Source organism: Muscardinus avellanarius, assembly GCF_963383645.1.
Source record: "Muscardinus avellanarius genome assembly, chromosome: 1".
NCBI lineage: Eukaryota > Metazoa > Chordata > Mammalia > Rodentia > Gliridae > Muscardinus > Muscardinus avellanarius.
In genome coordinates, this window is record NC_137786.1 from 64,495,737 (window position 1) to 64,517,582 (window position 21,846).

The window sequence follows — 21,846 nt, forward strand, 5'->3', positions numbered from 1 at the left end:
TACTACATGGTTTCTCAGTTCTTTGGAGAAGGTAATTAGCCTCCCATGGGTGACTATTTTATTCCAGCTGAGCACTGTGCTCGCCACAGGATGAGGATGGTCTTTTTGTGGAAGATGAAAACATTATATTGCATGTTATCAGGAGTGATTTTTTTACCTTAATAATCATATACGCTCTTTAATACATATTTTTAAATTTGTAACTATCTTCCCTAGATATGATAATAGATCAGTAGCAAATGCAATATGCTGGGAGCTTTAGCACCAACACTCAGTAATACTATATGCTAACCCTATATCAGAGTATGAAGCACTATTGAAGTGAGTCTAATGCGGAGCATGGTGGCACATTGTAATCCCAGCATACGGGAGGCTAAGACAAGAGGATCGCAGCTCATGGACAGCTTCAGCTACTTAGGGAGGCCCTTTGCAACTCAGTGAGACCCTGTTTCAAAATAAAAAGAATAAAAAATCAGGCAGGGGGGTGTAGCTTGGAGGTAGAATGCACCTGGGTTTCATCCCCAGTACCGCAAAAAAAAAAAAAAAAAAAAGTAAGTCTAGCAAAAGGCAGAACGTGTTATGCCCTGGCTATAAGAGACCTGAGGCTGGTTAATGGTTACACATCTAAAAAGAGTAGAGAATTTATTAATGACATACATAAACACACAAAACATACTTTATAATTCTAAACATAAGACCCACAAGGAAAGGTCCAAAGAATTCCAACAAAGTGCAGATGTAGAGTGACTTTGCTACCCTCTAAAGCCTGGTTCCTCCAAGGGGCCTTACTCAGAAGCTCTGTCTCCCAAGATCTGTGCTTCCTTGAGTTCTTGTCTCAATCATAAGTTGTATCAGAGTACTTAGCACTTCATCAATCTCTTAAAAACTGCCTTATATGGTTTTCTTTTTACATTATATTTGCCTTGCCTTGCCAGGTATGGTGGGTGGCACACATCTATAATCCTAACAACTTGGGAGGATGAGGCAGGAGGATCACAAGTTTTAGGTCAGCATGGGCAACCTTAGCCAGACCATGTCTCAGAACAAAATGAAAAGGGCTGAAGATGTATCTGAGTGAGAAAGTGCTTGCTTAGCATGTGTGAGGCCCTGGTTCAATACCCAGTATCACAATAAATAAATAAATGAATAAATAAATAAATAAATAAAATCTTATCTTCCTCAATTCTATAGCAAGCTCAAGACCTTGCGTGTCATCTATTTCTCCAGTACCCCCAACTCTGTGCCTTGCCACCAGCAAAAAAAAAAAAATTGTTGTTGACATAAGAATAAAAGGATACTTATTAGCATGAGGCTACTAATGGTGCTTATCACAGAGAAATAAGACCACGGCAGAAATAGTTTTTACTTACCAAACAACCATGTGCATTCCAACATTTGCCAACCTTCTTGCAATTAAGAGAATCCATGTGATTCATTCTTATTTCTTATTGCGTTATGAACACTAGTTTCTGGGTCAAAGCACTAAGAGACCATTCACAACCTTCCAGTTTTCTCTCCCTACCACAAAGACCACTGAAAGCCCCTAACAGGGTGGGTAGACCAGAGAAGGAAAACAGCTTGGGACACTGAGTCACACATGAAGGGGAGCCGTCCTGGGGCAGCACTTTGTGCACAGTGGATATTTGAGTGGGCAAGAAATAAACCTCGGTTGTGTTAAGCTTTAGATATGGGGTTTATCTTGTACCATATCCCTGTCAAGTGTTATACTGATTGATGAAAATACTAATAAAAGAAGACTAGAAAGAAACACCATTTAAGTATTAGGAGAAGCATGGGAAGTTTTTAAGTAAGACCGTAGAAGAAAGAAGTGGGAGGCAGAATAGGCTTAATAAAATGAAGAGTCTCTTTGCCTTTAAGCAAAAGACTCACTGTATATGCAACCAGCAAAAACATCTGTGAAGAAATGAAAACAGGACAAGTATGGTCAGGAAGTTTCAACTAGATTATTTCAAACATGCCCTCAGATGCTAAGGTTTTATGATCTATGATTGACAATGGATTCCTAATATCAATTTCTAATATGTGTAAGACAGAAAAAGAAGAAACATCTTATCCTGAGTTGTAACTATTTAATATTATATAGAAGCAATACCAAAAAAAATTCCTCTATAAATTCTCGCAGAGGCAAGAAAACATATCTGAAACACCAAGTTTCCTCTCTCTTGAGCCAAATTTTCCCTTCTCCATCGACGATGCCTCCTTTCTCAAAGGACTCACATAACATCCTCACAAGTGTCTTGCTTGCTGTATCAACTCAGAGCCTCTGGCACAAGGAGACAACTGGACTGATAAAGACTTTCATGCAAGAGCCCACTTAGTGGTCCATTAGAACTCTCTCCAGTGAGCCTCTGGAGAGAGGTGAGGTTCAGGAGGAAGGTAGTGCTTCCGGATTCCTGAAACCAGGTTTGTTTATTTATTTGTTTGTTTATTTATTTATTTATTTATTTATTTGCAGCTATCATGTCTCCTCAAAGAATTCTCTGTTAAATTGCAAGAGTGAATTGCTAAACTTTAAGGTAAGGGAATTTATTTCATTCTCCTGAAAATATTTTAAGAGCAGTATCTCCATGTCACATCCACAGTGACATTGCTGAGCCATCTGAAGGCTGGCTTGCAGAGTGATCTCTGTCACTCGCTGGGCATGTGAGCTTTGGCAGGTTACTTAGCCTCTATGCGTCTCAGTTTTTTCATCTGCAACATAAGGATTACAATAGCTACTTCATAATAGTATGATTTCAATGAGCTATGTGCTCTGTAAATTGACAGTGAGATTCAAATGTAAGGAACTGAAGGGAAAGTAGTGAAACAAATGCCCTCTGAAAATGTGATGTCTGAAATCAGTGTCAAAAATACCTAGTAGGTACACTAGCATATGATAATTAATAAAGCAGGAGCAGCAAAAAAGAAAGACCGGCTTAGCTTCAATGAACCCACTCAGAGTTTTAAAATGAGAAAAGCCAGAAAAAACTTATTCTCATTTCAATTTATGTTTTGTGTTTTACAAGTTCCTATTGTTTTTATATCTAATTTCATAAAAATCATATACAATCTTCAGCACGAAGGGCTTCTACAGTTCTTTATCTGACCTTGTTTGAGTTTATCATAAACAGATTCCATAAGTACTGTGACTAAAAGCTTATAAAGCCCTGTGACACTTCAGTGAAAGAGATAAAGGGCATATATATGTCATGTGGATTGATTATAGATTTCCTGGTACCTGTGAATTATTTCAACATAACAGAGAGAGATGGTGGCAGCATGAAAGACTGCAACAAGTATATCTCAGATCCAACATGGCCTTAAAGAAAAACGTGGATGTGTAGGAGAGTCAATCATGAGAATGGAAGAGGGAGCTCAAACGCACAAATAACTAATTATACCTGCTTAAAGACTGACTGTGACATCACCAAAAGCAAAGAGGGTCCTCTGTGCAGCTCATATCTGAAATTCCTTCTTATCATTGTCCAGTCGGTCTCATCAGTCTATGCCTCCTTCCACAAAACCTGCATGAGAAAAGTCAAAGGCATTGTTCTGTTTCCCTCTGCAATGGCCACACGCTAAGTAGACCCTGGTTCCTGTCCTGGAAGCTCTGTGCTGACAGGAGTTAGCAGAGGGCCAGGCAGGGGGTGCCCCCCCCTTTGTTTCTGCTTTCATTTTTAAAATGAATCATAATTTCTACATTGGATACGAAGATGGGCTTACAGCTATTAGCCATCATATTAATAATTTAGAAAATACATGCCCAATCACTTGTGTTCTTTCAATTCCCTATGAACACAGCTGCAACCCACATTAGGAGCGAGGGTGAATGGATATTTTTTCAGATGAGATATTTGGGCTGAATTATTAGAGTAGCCTGTACTACAAAATTACTAATAAACATTGCTTCTGGCTCAATTTAGCCTGAACTCAGTGAACCTAGTCAATGGTGACAAATCAAAAACTCTGAAATACCCAATGAATGAGTCTAACTAATCAAGGAACCCTGTAGGAAGTAGATGCCAGGATTAATGAGCCAGCCGTTTCACCATGCCATACTGTTATTTCTTCACATAAATGCCCTCAGATGAGATTATCTTTATGTCATGAAAGGGAGGAAAGGAAGGTTACATTCTTTCAACTGACAGGTTAACTACTGCCATTACTAGAACACACATCTTTGGGGGCTAAGTCTTTTCTTTATCCCAAAAATTAAAATGTAAAATCCGAAATTAAAAGCATTTTAATTTAAATTAAAATACAAATTAAAAGCATTTTCCTTTTCAGGGAACAAAGTCATTGAGGGCATCAAAAAGAAATTCCCCCCAAAGTTGGAATTTCCTCTATATTTCCTCTGTGCATCTCTATTCACATCTACCTTGATTTACCCAAATTGCTCTCCATCCTATTTAGTATTCAATATTTCACATCATCTTTAACAGTTTGCATTCCTATATCATATTTCTTCCACCATCAACAAAAGGTAAGTACATCCTTATCATAGCCTCACCTGTATGCCACATAGGATATTTAGTACCAATAGTGAGAAGAAACCAAAAATACTAGGATGGATGTGTGCTAAAATAAATCAATCATATAGTTACATCATAATGGACGTTGGCTTTTTCTGGCTTGCATGTGATGACAGCATTCAATGCCAAGTCAGCTACTCAGCAAAAAGCACAATTCATCAGAAGCAGGACATCTGGCATGTTGTACTTACTTACCTTGTGTTCTGATAGTATTCACCATTAGTTATTGCTTATTACAGATAATTAGTTATTATAACTCAAACAGTTTTGAGCCAGAATTACTGTCAAGAATGAGTAAAAATAATATGAAACATTATTCTGTTGAGTTTTTTTCCTCTTCAGAAAGCAGAAATATTTCAGGTTTGTGACTGAGGTCCTCATTCTCTGTGTTTTATCTCTGCTAACCTGTCAACCTTAACAATTTAGGCCAGGCTGCCTTCCCTTATCCTAATGGCATATATGACTTTAAGATGTTCAGCATCCTTAATTCAAAAAATCTATTGCCATAGGAACAAATATTATTCAGAGTCAAGTCAACTGAAATACTCTGTACACTTTCATTTTAATATTGATAAATAATCACTATATTATGAAATATAAGTGTCTTTGAAAGCATCTATCACTTTAGTTGATTTGTAACTTCTCATCAGTGCTCTGAGTTGGCCCATTTTTTTTTCAAATGAAAGATCCCATTTCCCTTGCCTTTGAGAAATACAATTTTTAAAGATTCCATTTAGCATCCTTTATTGCATTCCTACATCATAAAGTTATGCTTTATAGCAGCATAAAAAAGCTGTAAAATTAGCATCCTTGTAAACAACCTTCCATGCTCACTGGTGAAGCAATCTGTGATTTGTACTGATCTCTTAAATGTGACTTGAGATTGCTGTATCCACGATTTCAAAGTTTTAAAAAAAGAACACTAACATAAGACAAAGGAAAATACGTGGAAATGTAAAAACAAAGAAAAGTAGTAATACTCGTCTACTGATATTTTAGAAATTTAGTGTGTTGTGTTACCAAATTCTAGGATGCCTTGTGAAGCCCAGAAATATCCCATGTTATATAAAATCCCAAATTGAAATGTTTTCTCTTATTAAAACCTTAATATTATACTCCTTAGAAAATGTAGAATTGAGATATTCTCTAAATTTACTCACCAACTTGCCTCTCGTTAAAATTCCCAGGATAACGTGAGCATATGATTTTCTTTACCACAGGAAATAATATCTTTTTGTCCTCACCTTTGAGGACATTCCACACTGTTCTCTTACATGAGTAATAATTACAACATATATAGTTCCTAAAATTTACATGTAGCTCAGTGGTGCAAACTATATTTTAGGACAAGGGTGTTTTTCGGGTTTACACTCTGTGGTAACTAAATGAGAAACCTTCCCAAGGGTGTGTGTGGGGGGAGTATCCTCTCAAGGCCTATAGTGACCATTAAATTTCAAACCACAAGATTGATTTCGGTTAGTTTTCCAAAGCAAGTCTGTGATATCGATTTTGACTCCAAGTTTAAAACACTGGCAACCTTTCCCCTCAGGCTACCGAAGAAACAACCATTTTTACCACTTTTTGGAGGAAATCCCCTGGAGCAGTGGCTAACTTGGAGATTAGCTGGCACCAGGCGTGGACCCTGAGGGAAACCAGAGCATCCCGGAGGGGAAGACCTGACAGGTGCAACCCTCCTGGATCGTCTGGTTCTTCCCCACTTGGTCACGTGAGGCCCGGGCTTGAGTCTGCGTACTGGCCCTCCTTTTGGGGAGGGCTGGGCCGTGGCCGACCTAGGCCCTACCTACCGGGAGGTGAAAACCGAGACCTATGGAGTTCAATGAGAACCTGAGTCCACCAGCTGATCTAGGCTGCACGGGAGCGCTCCGGGTGATGAAGGCCAAGGGTTCGAACCTCGGTCCCCTCCTGGCTGCGCCCCTCCACAGAAAGCCTGTGAGGGGTACCCTCGGCTCCATTGTCCGAGCCAAACCATTCACCTGAGAAGTGGATCAGCCCTCAGGCCCTGCGTTCAGTGCTGTCAGCTGCGCCCGAGCCCAGTGTCCCACCACGAAGCTGCCCGAGCCTCCGGCCTCTGCACCTGTGGCCTGCGGGTCGCCACTCGGGCCATCCAGGCCCAACGCTGCCCCTCAGTGCGCGGCCTCGCTGTGGAGCCTCTCGAGGCTGCCCAGAGGCTGAGCCCCAGGGCAAGGGTCCAGTCCCACATGCTGGATCTGGCCAAGTGGGCGGAATCCAGAATCCCAAGACCGGTCCCTTTGCTTCCCAAGAGATCCCTCCTGCCCTTCATCCAGCACACCAAAGCCCCTGGTTCTCCGTATCACATACTGAAAATGATTTTATTTTATCCATTTACATTTAACTTGATATAAACTTGTCCGGAAAAGTCAAATAATATGCTTTATATTAGCTCAAACATTTATTAAGAAAACCAAATTCCATAAATAAGCACAGACAGTAAGTTAAAACATATCACAAATTGACCAGTATGTAACAAGAATGCTTTATCTACACAAAACATCCTATTTCACGTGTTTGTTCATTCTTGGAAAGCGCTTCTGTCCTCTGGGTTTGGATTTGGCCAGCACATGCAGAAGGGGCTGATTGTGTTTCTCTGTACAAAGTTGCAGGGTGGTAGATGTCTGGGGCCACCGTGGGCGGCGGCAGGTGGCCGAGGGGCACGAGGGACAACAGGACGACCACGAAACAACCCAGGGCGCAGAGCAGCGGGAAGAGCGAAACCGAAGAGGAAGCAAACAGACCCCAGTCCTGAAGGGTGCAGAAAAGAGGTGTGGCTTTTGCTTTTACAAAAGAAAATGTTGCTTACATGTGTATTTTATTCTTCCTTACAAAGACTTATCAAAATAGGTAAGATCACCTCTTCTTCCTCACCTAACCGCTGTCTCCTCCAGCCACCCACTCCCCTGGCACGCTCCTCCTGAGAAACCTTCCCTTCTCTGCCCTCACAGAGTTGTGCTTAAGAAAAATAGAAATAAGAGAAACTGAAAGCGTTCCTTCGCAAGCCAACAGCTGGCTGCCTGGGTGTGCCTGGACCGACGGGCGAGGGCCGGGTGGCGGGAGAGGAGGAGGAGGAGGACGAGGAGGACGAGAGGAGGAGTGCGGAGAGAGAAGACGAGGCGAACCCCAATCCTATCCGGTGGGCCCTCGGATGGGGCGGTGGGTAGCAGATCCTGGTCCTCCGTTAAGACCCAAACCCCTAACATTGTGCGGTCCCTTGAACACGTCCGTGTGCGCCCTAGGTGCACTGGTGTCCGTGCGCGCGCGCGCGTGGGTAGTGTGTGAGCGTGAGCGAGTGTGCGTGTGTGTGCGTGTGCATGTGTGTGTGTGTGTGTGTGTGTGTGTGTGTGTGTGTGTGTTTATGCCCACAAACCAGTCCATTGGTGTCTGATTTCAGATCCTGAGTCGACTCCCTGGTAAGTAAAATGGCGGGAAGGATGCTTTCTGCCGGGCGCGGGAGGCGGGGCGGGGGGCGCGGGGTGGACGGGCCGGGGCGGGTGGGGGCGGGCGTGGTGTCCTGGGTGTAAGGGGGGGGGACGCCGCGGGTCCGAGGCCGGCGGGAGCGAGCGGGAGGCCGGGGTGGGCGGAGGCCGGGGCGAGGCTGGAGGCCGGGCGGGGGCCGGGCGGGGCCGGGCGGGGGTCCCGCGCGGGCTGGGCGGGCCGGGCCTTAGGTGAAGCTCATGGAGACTGTGTGCTCGAGCGCCTTGCGGCGCAGGGAGGCGATGCTCGTGCCCCGCCACACGTCGCTGCTGTCCGGGGAGCTGCAGAGCTGGGGCGAGCCGGAGACGTTGCTGGGGCCGGGGAGGGAGGCGGGCACCATGCCGGGGAAGGCGGGCTGGTAGAGGTGCGACTGCAGCCCCGCGCCGTTGGAGCCGGCCAGGCTGTTGGACAGGCCCATGGAGTTGGGCGGCGGCCCGGCCGCCAGGCTGCACTGGGACAGCGACTGCGCCATGGCCTGCTGCCGGCCCAGCGCGGGGGGCAGCGGCAGCTGGGACACGCCGGGCATGGCGGCCGCCGCCCAGCGGGTGTCGTTGGCGTGGAAGGAGCACAGGCTGTCGCCCATGGCGGCGGCGGCCGCGGCGGCGGCGGAGGGGAACTGAGGCAGGCCGGGGGTGGGCAGCAGCGTGCCCGGCGCGCGGAACACGTTGGTGGTCTTCTTGCGCTTCTTCCACTTGGCGCGGCGGTTCTGGAACCAGACCTGGAGCGGGCGGGGGCGAGACAGAAGACAGACGGCGCTGTTAGCGAGCCCCGAGGCCTGGAGGGGCAGGGGCTGCAGCCCCCAAAGTCAGCTGCGGCCACTCAGCCCCCGGGGACCCGCGCCGTGGTCCCCACACGCACCCGCACCCAGCCCCAGACCCTGATCTCCGCCATCCTGGCTCGCCCCCGACTCCCGCGACCTCGTGCAGCCGCGCCAGGGGTCACCACGAACCTGCACGCTGGCGCCTCCCGCGCAGTGCACGGAGGCACGGGCCTGCAGGCAGGCATGTGTCAAGGCTCGACCCACAGGTGTACAAATGAAGATAAACATGTGTACCCATGTGGCTTAATAGCATGTCTCATAACACTGATGGGGTATAGAATTTTCAGAAACGCTGTAAATTTGGAAATTGATGAAGGGCGGGGGGGTGACATAGCCAGTTTCCAAATCGAAAGACAAAGGAAACTCCTAACAGCAACGGTTGACAGAGCAGAAAGGTTAATATAGTGATCCGTGTGGGCGAGGGAGCGCCACTCAGCTACAGGGTTGTTTGGGTCGCTGTGGCAACTTCTGATTCCTCCCAGGGCGCTTAGAGCTTACAGCCACAAGTCTCTCTGCCCATTTCCAAACCACTCTAAGGGCACCTTTGTCCGGGCTGTGCTGTGCTGAGCTGAGCTGAGCTGGTGTGCTGGAACCGGCTTCCGGAGACCTGAGCCTCGGGGCTTTCAAGTCTATTCTTCTTCAATAACCTACTGAGGGTCCCAAATAACATGGCCCCTAATACCTCCATGTATTCACTTATAAACTATAAGTAAATATTCCAACCAATACAAATGAAAAGAAGTCAAGTTTAAAACTCGCATTAGTTATGGGCCAAATGTAATGTTTGCTTAGCCAAACCCAGATATCTTTTTCAGGGAGATGAGTTTGAAAAATACATTCCAAATGAAAATAAGCCTCTTTCTTTCTTAACAGCAGCTCAGGAAAATCAGACTCTACCAGGCAAATTTGCCTATGGATGTCAGATTCACGGGGAAGAGTTTTGTCTGAAAGATATTAGATAAACTGCCTGGCCAAAAAACTTCCTACCGCCACCTATTTGAATTTGATCATTAAGAAAATAAAAACATATTCCAGCGTGTTTTCAGGGCAGACTTGTAGTTTCAAATCTAGTTAACTGGAGGTTAGCTGGGCTTAAACATAAATAATGTGGGACAAAGCTCCGGCACTCTTTCCTCTTAAAATTGGCCAATTTGATTTGACTACCATATTTGTGGTCCAAAAGGTGATTCAATCATTACTCTGATCCGGTGGTATTTACCTCGCAAGCTCTAGTATCAGAAGTATGGCCACACCTGCCTTCATCTCAGTAAGCCAGCCATGCATGAGCCCTGTGTTCACACACCCTTAGGAGCAAAAGCATATTCTGGGCTTACTAGCGTGAACTGCACTGAACCTAGAGTTCCCTTTGAGTAGGCCTTTGCCTTCTTTTCTTGCCCTAGCATGACCCACCACTTTCTCTTTCTCTGGCTTCTACTCCATTTCCTATGTTGCTACCGACTCCAGTCTGAGCAGTGGGTAAATGCAGAAGTCCCCTTCCTGGCTGCAGCTTCTGAGCTGGTGGTGCCGGGTATTAATAAGGCAGCGGGGCCCTTGATGGTAGGTGGGATCAATGCGACCAGATTGAGCTGTTAGTGCCCTTAGGAGTAGAGCACCTCTCAGATGAGGAGGAGCGGCAGGCCCCTTTGCAGCACCCACCCAACATAGGTAGGGAGTGGGGTGGGGTGAGTGTGATGGAGCCCTTGATAGGGACAGCTTCTGCATCCAAGTTGCTCTCATAGCAAATATGCGGCATCCAGATATATTTTGAGTGGTATCTTCCAAAGTCAAGACCAGTACCTAACACCTTGCCAGAGCTAGTGAGTCCTGAGATGTTTGGTTGGAGAGCATGAGGTGGAGAAAGGAATGAGAGAGAAGCAGGAGAGAAAAGGGGAGGAAATTGTCCAGGAGAATTTCAATAGCAAACATCACTTTCAGAAAGGTTCCTGAATCTAGGATCTGCTCAGGCACCGGCAGAAAAAAAAAAAAAAAGCTGTTAAAGAACTAAATATCATAGGAATAATCGAAAAATTGTGCTCAATTATGTTTGAGGGTTAGTAGTCAAATGATGGCTACAAATTTTTTTATGTTCCATGGCTTACTGGGGTTGGGGAAAAAAATCTGCATGGGATCTGAGCACCTCCGTTCCAAGCGATGATGCATATGTTTTTAAAATGTGAATGTTTCCACTTGAAAACTAGAGCATGACGGATTAAAATGCAGGCAAAACCTAAGGGAGATTTTCAGAATGCACAGATGACAACTCCAGGAAATATATTAACCGCAGCCACCAGGCAGCTTTGTACTCAGTTTGAAATGCGGCTCTTCCCAGAAAATGCTTAATACAACAGTGAGAATCTAATGGAGGTTGGAATCTAAAAATCCACTTTCATGATATCTGCTGTTACAGTAATATAGACATACTGTAAATGTATTTTAAAATATATAGCCCATTTAATTCCCCAGCTATAAATGGCTCAGGAACAGAGAAAGAAGGGGAGAAAGAAAGAATATTACTTTTTACCCCTCGAAACAAACGTTTTATGAAGATCTCATTGGAATCCAGCAAGTGATTAATGTGAGGATTTGGGAGGAAATCTGGGGAGCTGTATTAAAGCCTAGATCTCAGGTTCATTTCGATCAGCCAGCCGTGAACTCTGGGCCGAATTCATTACACTTTAATAGTGCTGGGAGAGGAAGAAAATGCAATTTCTCATTCCATTAGAAAACTAGAAAATACTCTCAGCTTGTCCCCCTATTAAGACGTGGCAGGTGACAGGGCCATTCTGGGGGACACGGTCAATGGAATTACAGCACATTATTTTTGTTCATATAAAATATTGAAAGGCAAGCCTGACTGTGCAGAAGTTATTTCACTGATTTGGTTTTTATGTAAATAAAATATTGAAAGTTAATTAATCCGTGCTAGAGACTAATGATTATGCTTATTATATTGCATTTGATCGCATAATTTGCATGATTCTCGCATTGCTGCTTAATAAGCCATTCCAGGTTATAAATAATTCTGAAATTGGTTTCTAATAATGGCATGCTATAAAAGGAACGGTTTTATTACACTAGCCAGAAAAGGGGAGCGGTATCAGACATGGAATTGGCCTCCTTGTGAGTAGAGGTGCCTTCATAAATACTTAAATGTGTGATGTATGACAAAAATAGATAAAAATAAGTACATTGGACAATTTAGCCTAGAATCAAAAAGCATCTCTGAAAACATACAATTGCAATAAATTAAATGTTTAGATCATTTTTAATCGGTGCAGTGGCCCACATACTGAAAAGAATGTGTGGCAATCTGTTAACTATAAAGAAAACTATGCCGTACTCATCATATAAGAGCATAAACCAATTACTATTTAATTTGAATTTGGTCAAGGAGCAATGGTACAGTGAATTGTGAAGTAAATACATTTTCCATAAATTATTTTTGCATTACATTACATAATGTTAATCATTTTGAAATGTTAATTAAGAAGGTTATGTTGATCTGATTACTTTTTAAACTATGAAACATTATTTTTAAAAATATTGAAATTGCCATTCTATTAAATCGTTTCTATCAACAGCCTCAAGCTATTATCTTTGCTTGAACATTATGCTAGAACAATTAGAGTACTTTGTCTCTTTCTTCTTGTGTATTCTTTTGTGTACTTTTAAAAATAACAATTTCTATCACATAGTTTATATTTTACTTCATTTGCAACTTTTTCTATTAAAAGAATCCCTATCATTAACCTTTGGAAGACCTAAGAAAGCTTAATAGGGCTTGTTTCTTTTCATAAAATCAGTTGTATGATTATATTTTATTTGTGATTCTAAGTTCTATTTTAATTTGAACTACTTGCCAGTATGTTTAGGTTAAGACACAGCATTTTACTCTTTCAAACAAAACAAAAAGGGCTAACATTTCTCTTGAGGGACAAAAAGCAAATTTATGAATTTAAACCCTACAACATTGAATTGATAGTCAAGTATCGCTGTTAGCATAGCACTGACCTTGTGTATTTCTATAAAGGCTTGAACTCCGGCTTTAAAAAAATGAAAGATAAAAGATGAGCTTCCGATTTTAAAAAAGATGAAAGATAAAGGACTTAAAGGATGCTAATAGCATATCTGTGCGATGCAATTGGCACTCTTTTGGTTTGTAATTTCAGCGGCCACAAGTTCAGGCCTTTTAGAGTTCACTAACAAAACTACCTGGACTTATATTTAATAAAAATGTTAATCATCATATTATACTTGGAATATTATGCTATTAATTTGACCATTTGAAGTTCCCAATGGCATTTATTTACTGTTAGAACACCACATGTATTACTTTTACCGTTTAGGTTTAGATTACTTATCTTTAAAATGCCAGAATCCCAACTATCCAATACCATGACTATGGATACTCTCACTGATCACTTCTCAGATCACATGTAAAATATCTCAGATCTTTAAAGTTAATTTTTCAAAGCAGATAGCACTGGTTTAATAAATTTAATCAGGTTGACACTAAATATGCTGAACAGAAAATACCCACGTGCAAGATAGCAAAGAAAGGGTTTTCAGCACCGTGGATAGCTCCAGACGCTGTGAACTGCTGTGTTTTGGAATTTCATATCCAGGCACCGGTCCCTAAACATTTAGTGTTACTTTTATTGTTTTAGAAAAGCGGGAAGAAATCTAGGGTTCGCTAGTTTTATGCTTTTGTTCCCCAATTTCTGGAAAAGTGTGATTTCTCAGTTATATATAATTTACAACTGGAAGGAAGTTGGATGAGAATAAGGGGGTCAACCTTTCAAACTGTAAATATTTTGTTTTGGGGCAGGAAATCTCCAATAGAAAGCCTTCATTTTCCAGACCATACTACCCCCCAGTTTTCTTCTGGAAATCTAAAACGAAACAAACAACAACACACACACACACACACACACACACACACACACACACACACACCAGCTCAAAAGCTGCAGAGAATCTCCTAGTCACTCCCAAGGCATTGGTAGACCACCGAAGTTCAAACTCCTTGCAAATATCGAAGGTATTTCGCCTGAGAGTGGAGTGTGATATTTAAGAAAATAAATCCACACCGTGAAATCCCACTGTAGCTTAAAAAAAAAAGACTCTCAATACGCCTTATTTCCTCTCTTTATGCTTTCTGTGTAATTATTTTATCCCCCTTTTATCCAAAAACTTAACACAAACTCAGGGAGTAATGAAATATTTGTCAATAAGCAGAGCTAGAACTGAGGCGCGCCCTGAGCTTGGCGGCCTGGGAGACTCGGAAGTTGCCTTCTCTGGCGGACAGTGAAGCCGACCCGACAGGGCGATCTCTGCTTTGACGAATCTCAGCGAGGTGGGGAACGGGCCTGGCGCGTTCACTGCGAGAAGGCGACCGGGCCACTTTCTGCGCAGAGAAGGCGCGCTAACTCCTCCCAGGACGCTTAGGCGGCGCTGGATGCGGGCAGGGGAAGGAAGACCGGGCTCCTGGGATCCAAAGCCCCCCCCCCCGCGCGCTCCCTCCTTCCGTTCTGCCCCGGAGCCCAAATCCCGGGTACCTGCACTCGGGACTCGGTCAGCCCGATACGCAGCGCCAGCTCCTCACGCATGAAGATGTCGGGGTAGTGAGTCTTGGCAAAGCTCCTCTCCAACTCGTTGAGCTGAGCCGGAGTGAAGCGCGTCCGGTGGCGCTTCTGCTTCTGCTGCCCCTGCTGCTGGCCGGCTTGGCTGGGGTTCGGGCCGCCCTGAGGCCCGGGCTGCTTGTCCGGGTCTTTGGCGCTCACCGCCAGCGAAGCCGGGGTGGAGCCCACCGTGGTTATGTCCTCCCCGGGTAGCAGAGTGGCTCCCTCGACCGGGTCGGAGTTGGGCGCCAGGTCCCCGGGATGGCCCCCGGGGTCGGAGCCCCCCACGCCCAGCCTACACTTCACCGCCTCCCGGTGGCCCAGAAGCTCGGCGGCATCTTTCATACCTACGGAGGCAAGGGGATGGGCGGTCACTACTTTCCTGGCGACGCCAGGACGGGCTGTCTTCCCCGCGAGCTGCGGCTCCATCCCCATCTTCCGCTCCCTTCGCGCCCGCGCTGGCCCTACGAGGAAACTCCCGGGGTGCTCAGCTGAGCTCCCCAGGATTCGGACCCGGGCTGAAATAACATCTAGCCCTCCGCCCTCTCTCGGCAGCCGGCTCCGGTAGTGAACGGCACGTGCTTTCCTTTACCAGGAAAAGCTCCCTGGCCGGTCAATAAAACAGGCCTCCGGAGCCCCTGCGGAAACCGCACCCGCAGGCGCTCCAAGAAACCCCGAGCAAATTCTTGGGCTGGGAGCTGGAGAATACAGAAAGAAAACGAAAGAGATTCCCGGCTTGCCGCCCCACCTGGGTTTAGGCAGCCTGAGGAAGTTTACCTCTCACTTTCCGAAGAAGAGTAAGTCTCCGAGCCTTCCACCCCCCGAAATCAACTCAAATCAGCTCCGCCTCCCCCTCAAATCAGAGAAAGCGTCTGGAAAATGGAGTCGCATCCATCACTAAAAGATTCCCAAACCGGAAACCCAGAGCTCCACGACCCAGAAGGCATAAAAGAGACTAGAGTTAACTGTAGGCACACCAGTGAATCAAACTTTAGAGGATTCAACTTTGCTTTCCAGAGAAATAAAAGGCTTGTTTCTCTCAGCCATCGGCAACGTGAGTCTCCCGGGGAAGGCAGAGAGATGGCTGTGGGGACGGATTTGGCGGTCCTCCTCCTCAACCACCACACTTAGCAAATCCACCTCATGGCAGCAGTGTCTCCTCCACGCCAGATTTTTTTTAATATATAAAAAAAAACAAATTCAACTAGACTTACACTAGAAAAGAAAGGGAGAAGACAGTGGGGAAAGAGGGGGGGGAGAAAGAAATCCCAAATAAGAGTAAACAGGAAAGAAAAAGAGAGACACCTTCAAACAAATTATCAGGGAGTAGATCGCCTTCCGAAAAAAAAATAATAAAGGGGAGGGAGTACGGGAAAAAATCAGAAAAACAAAAAGTAACAACGTCCCCCCAACTCCTTTTTGGGATCCACATATTCCATAGATTTTTTTTAAAAGACGATGTTAAATCAAATTAAACTTTAATGCAGCACAATTACTTTTAAAGAAATTAGTCCATTTAGGGCGCATTAAGGTAAAATAAGGAACAAATTGACAATTTCCTGCCCCGGCTTCTCTTGGCTGCCGGGGCCAGAGGCGCGCACTCACCCAGCCGGGCGTCCAGGAGGTCGGCGTGAGACAGCATCGCGCACCGCTCCAGGGCGAAAGCTGTTCCCCCCCAAATTTTAGCGGCTTTAAGTTATTTAAAATAGATATAAGCTATAAGCTATACGATATAGATATATATAGATCACCTAAATGAAAGAAAATTCGGTTTGTGGTTAAAAAGGGGGCTTCTTGCATTATAATGTCCTTTAGAGAGACGGGGAGGTGCTTAACAGTTGAATGAACCCGTGAGCAGCTCGACGAGGGGACCAATCAGGAGGGCAGCCTGCAAATGTCAGCGCCCGGAGAGTCCCCCACTCCGCCCGCCCGCCCGCCCGCCCGCGCCCGCCCGCCCGGAGGAGGCGGCGGCGGCCCCAGCCCTGGCAGCTCCAGCCCCGAGCGGCAGCTGCAGCAGCGGCCGCAGCCTTGGCCTCGCCCAGGGCTCCCAGCCCGGCCTCCGACAGCTCTTCCCAGGGGCTGTCTCCAGGCACACCTTTCCTTCCCCGGGTCGGGTCCAGCTGTGTCGCGGGCGCAGCATCTTTCTGGAATAAGGGCAGGTTGGGACCAGAGCGGGGCTTGACCCCCGCGTGACCCGAAGGTCGCCCCCTCCTAAGAGCTCCAGGCGACTCTGTGCTGCTGTGGCTAAGACCCGGGCGCTCTGCGGCCTTCACACCAAGCCTAGATTCCCCGGCTACCCGGCAGGCCTGCGCCAAACCCCTAGGCGCCCTGGCTGAGCCCCGAGGCCTGACAGAGAGCCATCTCCGAGGCGGCGCAGAGCGCCCAGAGGTGCCGGCTCCCGGCCTGCGGGCGCCGGGGCTCCCGGGGCCTGCGCTCAGGGCTCGTGGGCGCTCCGCACCCTTCCCGCCAGGCTCCTCCCGGGCCCCGCTCCCCTGCCCGGTCCTCGCTCGCCTCCTGGCCCCCGACCCAGTCTTTCGGTCAAAGTTTCTAAGTTAAACTCGGCTCCCAACTCCACTTAAGGCTGTAAATAAAGTTAAATGTTCTTTATTTTCCTCTTGAATATGTTAAACTACTTGAACAATTTAAAGTGCTTTGCACAAGTGAAGCGAACCATTTCTAATGTTCTGATTTTTCAGAGCCAGCCAACAACAAAGTTTAGATTAGTAATATATTTCTAACCAGAGTAATTTTCAAGATCATTAGGCATTTATGTAATTAGTGCCAAATCTATAAGCTTTTATTACGATTATTAGAGTAAAATCAGTATAAATTTGTACTAATTTACTACTGTTTAGACTTGGCTGTCAAGCCCAGAGGTTCTTATTGTAAATGATAACTGAGGAAATTAAGTGCAAAATTCTGTACTATTTCTGATCTGCTCCTAAACAATCCGTTTCAATTGTATTTGTAGCAGAACATAATGCCCCTTTAAAGTTATTTGACTTGTATTTTTATTTGCCACACAAGAAAAATGCCCTCTACCCAGGCACAATGAAAACTGATATTTACTACTCCCGACTTGATTAACATTGATTTTTAATTCGAGAGTGATGCAATTAAGATTATTCATTTAGTGCACATAAAGCTTCCCACAAAAGGGTGGCCCTATGAAGTCTGTTTTAAATAATACCGAGCAAATGGCTTTTTTTGTTCGCCGTCCAATTGACTTACACAAAACATTGGAAACGCTGCCTGAGAGCAGATGCGAGAGGAAGTGTGTGTGTGTGTGTGTGTGTGTGTGTGTGTGTCCTCAGCTGTGCGTGTGACAGGGACCGAGCCAGGAGACAAAGGAGGCGGCAGAGCGAGCTCTGGGGCCGGCAGAGCGAGCTCTGGGGCCGCCTGGTTTCCTGCAGCCCGCTCGGCCTCCTCTCCGGGCACACACAGGTGTGCGCGCGCGCACGAGCACACGCGCGTGTGAGTGCGGAGCGTCGGCTTCGCCGGCTCCTTCCGAGCCGCGGCGGCCCGGGGCCGGCGGGGCGGCGGATCCCGCTCGGCGGAGCCCGGGCTGCGGCGCCGAGCGCGCAGAACAGCGCGGGGGCTTTCGCAGGAGCCCGGGCCCCTTCCAGGAAGGTTTTGACCGCGAGGAGAATCTCAAGCCCTAAAGCAAACAGAGCCCTTCCTGTAAAAGCGCACTCATCCCCAAACGACGCCCCAAACCTACAAGCTAAGGCGCGGGGCGCAGCGGGCGAGCACCGGGCCGGGCTGCGGGGTAGAACCGGCCCGCGGCTCCCCCAGGGGGGCAGATCTGCCGGAGCCCGCGCCGCCCGGGCTGCCTGGAGGGGGTCGCGACCCGGGGACCCGGGGAGCGGGCGCGGCCACGCGTGCACACGAGTGTGCCCACGGCGCGCGTGTCCGCATCCCGCAGCTGCCCGCCCGCCCGGCCGCCGGCCGCGCCGCGCTCGCCCGCGCGCACTCGCTGGTATATTCTGTGTTGCTGTATCTTTCAGGTCGATAAATAAATGTGTAATAGTTAATGTGAAGACACATCAGAGTAATAACAATGGGACGAAATCAGAGGATTATCCATCTCTGTTAGTAACCGCTGAATAACAATGTTGCGGCGTGATTGATAGCCCGCTTCATTTTATGACTTTTCTATTGGTCTTGATTTTTATAGCAGTATAAACAAACTAAATCATTTCTTCCAAGACTTCAGAGTATAAGCATCTCAGAACTGGGGGTGGGGGGAGAAGGAAAGGGGGAGAGGAGGGAAGGGAAATCCGAGCGCGGGGGCGGCGGGGCGGGGGCGATGAAAGCGGAGGACGCTCGCCCCGCGCCCGGTCCCCTCGGCAGGCAGCTCGGAGGTCTGAATCCACCTGGGCAGCGCCTGAGATGTATTTACTGAGTTTTATTCCCCGTCATCTTCCCGCGTTCCTGGGGCAGCCGGGAAAGTGCCGGTCAGGCCCAGCGCTGTTGATAATTTAAGGCATTCCCCACATGATCATGGGAACTGAAGTCCCTAACAAGGCGAGGCTTTAGCGCCCTGGCCCCCAAATCTTCGGAATGACAAGAATGTCTTCAGAAATCACTTCAAAGCAAAGTAAAAGGATTTTCTATGACGGATCCAGTGATTTTTCCTCAATAAATAGGTTTTAGATTGTTACACACACGTAGAAGTGGAACAAAGGGAACTACCAGAAAATATATTGGTTGCCCCTAATAAAATTTATTTAGACAGTTTACTTCTCATAAAAAATAGAGATTGAATTTTGTACAAGAGCCTGCCAAGGGGCGATGCACAGGGAAATCATTTTTTTTCTTTCTCCTCTTCCCCTCTTCTCCTTTCTAACGAAGCACAAAGACCGTTTCGAGGCCGGGGAACCGTCCCCTGCCTGCCGGGGTGCGCGGCCCGGGCAGGAGAACGCAGTAGCTGTGGGCTGAGGCCGGCTTTCTGGGAGAGATATATTTATAAAAACAAAATCTTAATGGCCCATTATGTAAATTACAAACACAGCAAACACACAATAGATGTCTTTCTTCTTGCCGTCCAGGGAGGCAGAGCAGGAGCAGGGTTTGGAAATAGAGTTCAGCCGAAGGTGGGGAGAGGTGGGCTGGGGTGGGAGATGGGGCAGCAAGTGTCTTAAAGATGGATTTGTAGCGATCATGATTGCAATTTTTGATTTTCTAATTGTATCTCGGCATTCATTGGAGTCCTTTGTAGAGACAGAAAGAGAGAGCTTAATGAACATATATCCCGGGTGCTCGGGAAGAATTGGCTAGTGAGCCCGGAGCCTTAATTGTTGCTCCACTTACAGAAACCTCGGGTGTTTATTCTATGTAACTTTTGGGCCCTCCGTCTGTTTGTAAACTGCTCTCTTCTCTTTGCAGACAGTGGACTGAAATATGGCGTGTTATTATTCACATTCCTGCTATCAAATGCTGGATTGTAACATTGTTCCCTTTAATGAGGAGCGCCTCCCTCAATAATTAACGATCTCACATTTTCCTATTTTCTTGCCTGATGAAAAGAATCAATTTTAATTCGTGGTAAATTACAGCCATGCTTTTGGGTATTATTTGCTTACAGAAAACAAATCAAGTGACTTGAACACTCCTGTTTACTTTTCCAGATATGCAATAACCCCAAATGCAGCGGCAAATCAGATCCTGTTCTCAGGCCTGCCTTAGAACCAGAAGAAGAAGAAGAAGAAAAAAAAAAAAAAAAAGATTAAAGGGTGGAGGACAAACACCGGAGGAAAATTAAGGGAGCTCTGGAGCCCGGAGCATGCTTTTGCTTCTGGTGCGGAAGCCCATGATCCCTCAGCCTCTACCTTTGCCTCTCAGCCCCATCCCTAACAAGGGTTGATACCACACCAAGGGCCACCCCAGAGTTTGGGACTGCTCCAGCCATGGCTCATTTGTGGGGGTCGATTTGGGATTGTGGGGTGAGTGGAAGGAAAATATGGGAGAGTGGCCAGGTGTCTGTGAAGTGGTGGCGGGGCCTTCCACTGTGCAAAAGAGAACTCTCTGGAGGTTTCCAGTCAAAGAGGCATGGGCTGCGCCCCCTACTCATTCACTGAAAAGGTGCTCTGAGCTCACTTGGGGGGGGGGTCTATCCAGGGCAGGGGGAAGCAGCTTCAACTCCTAGCCTGGGCCCAGCCCAAATGCCCAACATCTAGGCCTTTCTGGACCAGGAGCGAAGGTGACTCTGGGCCTTCTTCAGGTGCCTGAGCCACTAAAACTGCCACAAAAGCTGCTTCAGCAGATCCAGTCTCCCAGCCTCAGAACCAAATACAAGGACCCACACTCGGGAATTTTTGGCTACATGTGCACGCTGCATGTGCTTGTGTGCACGTGCGAGTGAGCAGTGCCCAGCTGCTTCCTGGTCACCTGCACAGCAAGGGAGAGCCAGGGGCTGCGGAGGAGCAGAAAACAGGCCCCAAACTCTGATTCCGGCCCCTCCTGGAAGCCTTTGGTGATGCGGGAGGTCGCTTTCTACACTTCGGAGTTTGCAAACTACCGCCAGTTCGCCTGCGTGCGACTCTTCGTGGGCGTAGGGACCCCGATCCGGGTTTATTTTTTTCTTTCACCGTTTTCTTCTGACAACTGACGCTTGCGCAGCCCTGGACTCAGAAACCTCAACACAATGACCCATCAGTACCTGCCCCCTGACAGCTTATCTAGCTTTTTTTTGTGTGTGTGTGTGTGTGCCTTTCTTTCTGTAATTTTAGTGGCCCCAATTAGGCACATAGAAATTTTGTTTGCATGTGTTAAGTTTGCTGCTTTTCTGATTCCTATTTACTCGGGATAAATAATCATATATCAGTTATTCAGTTAGGTGACAAGGCTAGTAATTGGAACAAAAAGAAAAAAATCGGATCCTTATCTCTTTCTATAACTAGATATAGCGCTAATAAGACTGCATCAATCTTATCTAGCAAATAAATAAAATAGACAAACAAACAAATTCGCTTCCAACAAGTTAATGCGGTGTATCTGAGTGGAAAGTAGATATTTTCACGCATTCTGGAGATGAGGAGTGACTTTTAATAAAATCACAAGAAAAACAAATGTAATTCTGTAAGCCATTTCTGCGGGCCGCCCGCTCGCCCCTCCCCCCTCGCTTCCCGCCCGGCTCGCCCGCCCCGGCCCGGTTCCCTTCGGAAGCCGCGGCCCCGGGTTCCCGCCGCCCGGGCGCGCTCCGCGGCCGCCCCGCACTCCAAGGGGCGGGCTGGGGCAGGGATGCGGGACTCCACAGGCCGCCGGCCTTCCTCGAAGGGGATGCTCTCTTTCCCCCGTGCTCCCCTCCAGTCCTCATCTCCCTGTCCAGGCTCGGCTTTTCCTGGTTTCTGTTCACTCTTCC

The 21,846-nt window shown here is 46.9% G+C and overlaps 1 protein-coding gene across 1 annotated transcript; it reads right to left on the reverse strand.

Annotated features, from left to right (window-relative positions):
• Positions 1-8,229: 8,229 nt before the first annotated feature.
• On the reverse strand, positions 8,230-16,125 carry OTP (orthopedia homeobox; the record flags this gene model as incomplete). Its single annotated transcript, XM_080697704.1, has 3 exons — positions 8,230-8,760; positions 14,421-14,830; positions 16,089-16,125. 3 exons carry the CDS (start codon positions 16,123-16,125, stop codon positions 8,230-8,232), a joined length of 978 nt encoding a protein of 325 aa, XP_080553830.1.
• Positions 16,126-21,846: the final 5,721 nt, after the last annotated feature.